The 8164-nt window shown below is 34.7% G+C and overlaps 1 protein-coding gene across 1 annotated transcript; it reads right to left on the bottom strand.

Moving 5' to 3' along the window:
* Positions 1-272: 272 nt before the first annotated feature.
* Positions 273-2626, bottom strand: LOC113494991 (ejaculatory bulb-specific protein 3-like). Its single transcript, XM_026873548.1, has 3 exons — positions 2616-2626; positions 1321-1511; positions 273-758 (listed from the first exon to the last, which is right to left on the bottom strand). Exons 2-3 carry the CDS (start codon positions 1505-1507, stop codon positions 568-570), a joined length of 378 nt encoding a protein of 125 aa, XP_026729349.1. The 5' UTR covers positions 1508-1511; positions 2616-2626; the 3' UTR covers positions 273-567.
* Positions 2627-8164: the final 5538 nt, after the last annotated feature.

Genomic DNA, 8164 nt, shown 5'->3' with positions numbered 1-8164 from the left:
TTGTGTTTCGTAGAAGCTCCGAAAAGCATAAAGACACCGTTTCTGTCGGTCGATTACTGTAACACTTAATTTAGTTATATTTAACCCGATGGAACTTAGTACTCATAGTTTTATTTTGAAAGATGTATTTAATGGCTTTTTCAGTCATCAAATGGAAAGGTTGTCAAAACTTATAAACATTATAATTATAGACCAGGTTAGTTTAAACAAAAACGTTAATTTTAGTGGAAGAAAGGATTCTGTTTGTTGATGCAAATAATAAAATACATAAAGTACGTAATTTAACGTTTATTCAAAATCATGTGCTACAAAATTTGCCAAATGTTAATTTAGTGTTCCTTCAAGCGTTGACACAATTTTTAAAATAATGAGACTTGAAATTCCCTAATTTATACAGCTTAGTGCACCAGTGATGCACTTTGCATATGCTCTAAACTTCCTAAATTGAATATGGGAATATTATAAATTCAGCCAGATGTGTGACGATCTAACTTCATTTAAATGTTGGCTGGACTTTACACTGGTGATAATTTGAAGGGTTTATCGTGTCAACGTAGCTTGAATTATTTAGTTGCCGTATTCGCTAAGGAACTTCTTGAGGTTCTCGCCGTATTTGTTGTCGGGGTCCATTTGCTTGGTGAGGGTCTCGAATTCAGCGGGGAGCTTAGTTTGGATGGCCTTGATAGTCTTAGCAACCAGGATCTTCTGTTTGGGAGTGCATTTGGCGCAAGACGAGGTCGTTCCTTCAGGGATCCATTCTACGGAACGTCAAATTATAATTAGTTTATCATCAAAGTGAATAAAGTATTCGTAATATATGAGCCTACAGCTAAGAACTAATGTTTGAAAATTAATTAACTCCTTTGGGCTTGGTTGATTAACGAAACCGTGAAATTATTTAATGAAATATATTATTTGTACGGATTAATAAAATTATCAAATTGGACTATCTGAAATGTTTATATCATACGATTTAGCATTTGCCAGAAGAGTTATTTTTACACGTACAAAGTAGCTATTAACGTAGGTAGTATGAATTTTTCGACTGTTCATTGTTTTTTCTAAAGATGACAATCAACTCTCTATTGTTAAAACATCAAATCTTATCCCACAAGAACTATTTTATATTCAAGGTTTTGACAAATGCGCTAAGGTTTAACGAATAATTATTGTTTGTCACTTTAATAAATTTCTAAAATACCGCTAGTTTAAATTCGGGAAAGTTCCAGATGAGAAACTTAATTGATTTACGAGTTGAAGACGTGATATACCTGGGAACAGAGCTTTAAAATATTGAAATGTAGTTAAATCTAAACTTACTCTTGATGTCGTTGCCTTCAGGGGTGCACTTGCCGTCTCCGATGAAGCAGTGAGCGTAGGCCTTCAACAGACGCTCGTTTTCAATGATCTCATCGACGTTGAAATCGTCGTACTTGCTGTCGTAGTGCGAGTCGTCGGGGCGGGCGAGAGCCACGGCCACAAGAGCGAGGACAATGATGAACTTCATGGTGCTGAGGAAGAAGAAGAAGAATATGAAATTTTTGAATTAAGTAACTGGGAATGTGATTTTAATATTCGTTTGTCGCCGCAATTTTAATAGAGGAAAAGAAGCAGTAAGGCAAGATTTTAGAAGGATAAGTTAAAATAAGAAAGATGCAAAAGCTTCTGATGTTGAAATTTACCTACTTATAAAGAAGAATTTTATAATGATGTTGCTGAGAAATTGATATATTTTTATGGTAACGGACATTAAATATGCCTATAAGCTTTATGGTAAGATTCCAGATAATCAACGAATTCTACTCAGAATTTAATATTCTGTACAAAGTTTTCGATCATCAAATTCAGTTGTTCTAAGTGATGTTTAAGAGTATGAGGGATGCAAAATAATTCAATGCCCCGGAGCCAAAAAATACTCGCAAACATGAAAGAAACGGACACAACAAGTTGACGGCATTAAACAGAGAAGTATTCCGCTCTTTGTGAAATAAAACCTTTTTGACGAGTTTTATTTCGGTCTTTTATTTGTTCCTGTTTATTTGTATTTGATGCAAATTAAAAGTTGCCAGAATTTGTACTGACTCGATAAAAAATAAAATGAAATAGTATGATTTTGATATTTATATGTTAATTTTTTTCTGACTAAATAATTATTTATTTCTACCAACATTATAAAGCTTCAAACTTTTTTAGCTTGCATGGACAGTAATAAACTGGTTGGTTTGATTTGAGATAATTGTGTAGGGTTATTTTTCTAACCATCAAATAAAATGTTAAATCCAATGGTACTTGAGATGGCGGTTAAGTTAAGATTAAGTTGTTTTATTCTAACAACATAACTAGCACCGCAGAAGATCAAAGCAAAAATTGCAAATAATCACATAGGACAGTTGACTGGGCCGAATTTTGCACTAACTTTGAAAGAAGTAGGAACACAATACAAATCTAGTTTTAATCTGTTCTGTTATAAATTACACCTCTAATTACACTACACACTTAGCAACTCAAAAGTCTTTTAAAAATCACAAAATTATTTTTCTAATTTACTTTTATAGAACCGAGATAGAGATTTAATAATTAAATGTATTTTAAAGTTGTTATTTGGTGGTACTCACCGTAGTAGTAGTCTTGTTTGACTGATGCTGTATTTTGTGAACAACCAGTTTATATAGTTCCTCAGCCAATCTCATCCTTGAAACCGCTCGGTACATTATACATCACAAACAAAAAAAGGTTGATTGTTTCATATTTTTGTTCATAATATTTATTTTAATGTTTCTTTTTTTTTATAAAGCTATCATTGAATCTAAACGGGTTTACTAAAAATATAATTATGGAATATATTACGTTTTTTTAATTGATTACGTCGTTGGAGTTTCCTAATTATAATTAATTCTTATGAACAAATGAATTGAAGGAAGAATTTTCGTATTGGGGTTTCTGGTAAAGTCCGCATACTTTTTTAATTTTATAAAAAAAATGTTATGATGCATTTAATGTTCCTATTTAATATTCAATTGGTTAAACCTCATTCGTAGCGTCTTTGAGATTACTATATAACTATATTTTCATTTAATTTTTAGTAAAAGGAAACTCATCAAGCGTTAAGGAATTTAATCCCTATGTCGCGGGAGGCTTCACAAACATTCATTTCACGTGCAAAAAGACAGGACAAGCGATCGTGGATAACACAAATGCAGGGACCGGCCGGATACTCATTGAAAGGGTTTTTGAAGGGGTTTTTTTAAGCGCTTCAAGAAAAAACCCTATGACATATGTTACACCTTCGAACGGATTACTGGAACCCTGTTCCGAACAGGTTACCCTTTCACTACCCTGTAACACTGTAACAGGGTAACCCACTCCAACCTAAGACAGTGTAATATGCACTCTTTATCATAGACATTAGTTTGAAAATAGTATAAAAACGAGCGCACGTGACATCTTACTGCCTAGCGGCGACATTGTTGCATTTACCGAGCGACTTGTAAACATGGAATAAAAATCATTGTGGATATGATCTTACAGTTTAATTTTGCTTGTCGCACATTTCAAACGTTGTGATATATATTTTTCGTGTCTATACTTGTAGACCAGGGTCGATAATTTTTAAAACCAAAAAAATAATAGTAGGATGAAACCTATTAGAAAAGGAGGGGAATATTATAAAAATGAAAGGAAAAATAATTTACGGGCGATCTGAGGTCGGGAAGGGGGTGGGAGTGACGTTTGAAGAGTAAAAAACGGATTTTCTCGATTTCCGGCAAAACTAAAATTCGTATCGAAAAAAGTCAAATGGCAAAGTTGTAGGAAATAAAAAGATCTAAAACTTTTGTGTTTACATTTTTTTCACATAACCTCATTTTTTTTGTGAAAAATCCAAGAAAACAAGATTGTGGTTTTTTTTTTATCTTTTACAAAAATTTATTTTTGTAACGATATTTGGTGAAAACTTACTTTTTTGTGTCCCAAATACGCTGTGATTTATTTGATTAAAAATATTTATTTTATAAAAAAACAATATTTAATATAAAAAAACACTCTAATTTTCAATCGAAAATTCACCCGTCAAATCTTCTCAGAAAATGCAAAAAATGAAAAAAAACTTGTTTTCGATTTTTTTTTTTATTATTATAAAAAATTTGATCTCATTTTGTGTTCAATAGACCAATAATCGAGGAAGGTTTAAGGCTAGGTATATAAAATTACGCTGCAACTAATAGAAGCGAAGATTTAATGGAAAATGTGGCAAATACGGGGAAAAATATTAATCTTCGAGGGCATTCGTTCAAATATTCCTAACTTATATCTTCTAACCACGCGGACGAAGTCGCGGGCAACAGCTAGTTACCTATATGGCTGGTTTTCTTATCATGCTGACATGACGCGACGTTTCGCGCGTAGGTAGTTTGTCCGAGAGGCGCGAGTCGCGGCGCGACGCGACGCCTCGGCGATAGAAGAAAATCAGTTATAGCCTTAGTAAAGCAATGAGGGGCCGCTAGGGTGCAAGTATGCAGCTCAAGTTTAGTGGGTAATTCAGGGTAACACGAATAAAAGCCTTTCGTGAAGGTAACCACTTCAAAGGGTTAAGTTATTGAAGGGGTTAACCCCTTCACGTGGTTACCATAATGAAGGTGTTAACCATTTCGCTGGGTTTCGAGGATGTAACTCGAACAAAAGGTAACACTGCGATATGAGTTACCCCGTGTACGGGTTACCCTGTCAAACGGCTTAACTCTAAAGTGGGGTTGTCCGGTCCCTGCACAAATGTTTATACTACGCGGGGATCGAACCCTTGACACGTCGCACTTAGTAAGTTTGGCGTTGTAAATACAACCACTCGGATATCCGTGCAGTCAAACGTTATTGTTGTTGTAAATATTGTTGTTCTCTACTACGTATTGTGATGAGACTTTGGCTTGTCAGTTCAATACATATTAATCGATTCCTCAGCTATATCACTCAGAAAAGAAATGAACGAAAGAGAAATGTAGAAGGGAATCTAATAGGATAGAAAAGTCTCTTTTGCAGGAGGAGCTCAGGCTAAGCTATAACCGCATAAGTGATTCGATCACAGGTTAAGCTATGCTTGACGCGGTTGGTCCGTAGATGGGTGACCATCTTTGTCATAACGAGTTCCTCCGTGTTTCGGAAGGCACGTTAAATTGTGCGGCCCGTCTGACAGCCAGTCTAACCAAGGGGTATCGTGTTGCCCAGGTAACTGGGTTAAGGAGGTCAGATAGGCAGTCGCTCCTTGTAAAACACTGGTACTTAGCTGAAACCGGTAGGACTGGTAGCCGACCCCAACATAGTTGGGAAAAGGCTAGGCCAATGATGAGTCTCTTTTGCACATAATTGAATGAAATCAGCTAAATTCAAATATTTTGTCTACGGGCCCATGATCCATGATGACATACAAGTACTATCTTGAGTGTACCTTTTTTTGTTATAGGTTTGATCAAGTGAGCTATTTTGATACCTGTATGGTAACAACTATAACATAATAACGTCATTGGTTATTTGAGAGATTACGACATAAAAACTTAAGGAATATTTTATGTCATAGGTATACGAGACCGGCAAAAACTTGCTCTTAATTATTTGTAACAAAGATTACGAAGAAATCTTGTCATACAAAAAGAGAGCGCAAAAAATGAAATGTTAATTGTAGTTGAAGTAAAAAGTTGTCTCATTTGAATATTAGAAATAGCACGTCAAAGAAGGTTCTCATTTGTATTCACAAACATAGATACCTAATGTTTCTTATATCTAGGAATTACGTCAATTGGATATTTGTGTAACTTTCTAAGTTTGTACTTATGTATGTACTTGTTCCTTCGTTGTCTTGATAAATGATAAACTATAATACTGACCAGAATAACAGAACCATTAGACTCCTATTTTGGGGCAGATGCGTAAAGATTTATTTTTCACGATTTTTTATTTCACTTTTTCTTAATTAAATTTAAATCAACTTTTCATAAAAAAATACTTGTGATTTTAAATAATGTATTTTTTTCAATACAAAAAGACAACAACTGTGCTAATGTCTTTTCTCAGGGTCCGACAAATTGCAGTGAACATTTTTTTCTTTAAAAAAAACCGAACGACTCCCTCACTAAGGAGTTTAATCTTTGTGACGCGGGGGGTTTCACAAACATACAAATCACATGCACAATGACACCCAGACTCAGAGAACAAGCATTCGTGGATCACACGTCCTACAGCGGGGATCGAACCCGCGACACGACGCATACAGTAGGTTTGGCGTGGTGACCTCGAATACTCGGCTACCGGTGCAGTAAGTTTAGTAGAAACTCGACACCGTAAAAGAACCGTAGAAACGTGAGAGCGTAGTTGCTACCCGGCGCGGCAGAGTTGAACAGCTTTTCTCTTCTCTCTTCTTCAGCTCGCCCCTTTATTGGTGACATAACCGTCGTGGTAACTATCCAAGGATTTTTATGCAATGGTTAAACTATTTTAAACATTTATCTCTTGACAGATGAGCTTAATACTTATAGATACAAAAACATAATAAAACTTATTCTTTCATGTCAGTAAAAAAGTCTACAACAACATCTGACGGCAGATCCCATTTCTTATAAGAAGTCAATATGTATTGAAATCATGTAGCTATTTTAAATTAATCGCTATCTAAGATACACTGAGAGGTCCATGCAAAGGTTAAAAAGAATAAAAATTTCAAAAGAAGAAGGTCTCCCATCAAATTTATGCCTGTCGGTACCAACCAATCAAATTTATATCTCTAATATCTAATTTAATTTTATCTTCAATATTTAGGTTAATGCATATTATGCACTTTGTATGTAGAGTCAACAGAAAATCATTAACCGCGACAATTTCAGCTATACCTTAACAGACCGATGGACATATATAAACAGACGGAGAGTTGGACAGACGGATAGATGGACAGTCGAAAAGACTGACAGATGGACAGATAAAGCAGCCTTAGCAACAAGGTTTCGTTATTACCTTTTGGATAAACGAAACGTAAAAAAGTGATCATAAAAAACGAAGTAGTAATAACGAAAAATACCCAGTTAATCTAATAATAGTCTTCATGCTAAAATTAAACGTATCGATAAAGTTTGACGTCGGTTCCAAAACTAGTCCTGTTGACTAGTTTTTTTGGATAATCCATACAGAATCGATTGATGTTAACACCTGAGAGAAACAAGTTTTTGATTGTTTTATAGCATGTAGATAATTATATGATGTTAAATGGAGTCGGGTCGCAGGACTCAAACGACCGAGAGCACCTTGGATTGCTGGTTGTTAGAAATACCTAGTGAGGAATAGTCTAAGAAGAAAAAAAACCGGTCAAGAACGAATCGTACCTACTCGTCACACAAGTTGAATACAAACTAACAACAAAACAATACAAACATGAGACTACTCTTTGGATACGGAATCTTAAAATTGGAATAAAAAAAGTGCAGGAGTAATTATTATTACGTTATAGTAGTACTTTATTATCTATATCTATACTAATATATAAAGCTGAAGAGTTTGTTTGTTTGTTTGTTTGTTTGAACGCGCTAATCTCAGGAACTACTGGTCCAAATTGAAAAATTCTTTTTGTGGTGAATAGACCATTCATAAAGGAAGGCTTTAGGCTATAAACCATCACGCTGCGACTAATAGGAGCGAAGATACAATAGAAAATGTGAAAAAAACAGGGCAGGTATAAATCATAACTTATATCTTCTACCCACGGGGACGAAGTCGCGGGCAACAGCTAGTCTTACATAAGATCTTAATTTAGTTATTAGTCGAAGTCAATTAATTATTTACTCACTGGAGGAATGCGTTAGTTTTAATTAGCTTTGATGCAGGATATAATGCAAAAAAAAGAAAGTACTCGTAGAAGTCATTTTTATAATTATTGTTACGGGATGACGTTGGAGCATAAGTATGGGGCTATTTCTTGCTTTCGCCGAGTGTAGTATAAGTATATTTTCCGAATAGAATAAACCCTAAACCCGATCTTGCCTCACCCAGAATGGAAGATCATTTGTGTAAGTATTTCCTGGCAATTCTACACATATCTATACCTACTCTATTTGTTAAAAAAGGTGAACAATCTTATGATACAGAATCTAATTTAAATAAAATCAAACACAAATAAACGTCTCATATATTT

Source organism: Trichoplusia ni, chromosome 1, assembly GCF_003590095.1.
Source record: "Trichoplusia ni isolate ovarian cell line Hi5 chromosome 1, tn1, whole genome shotgun sequence".
Lineage (NCBI taxonomy): Eukaryota > Metazoa > Arthropoda > Insecta > Lepidoptera > Noctuidae > Trichoplusia > Trichoplusia ni.
The sequence above is the reverse complement of the archived record's forward strand: the minus strand, read 5'-3'. Positions and strand labels throughout refer to the sequence as shown.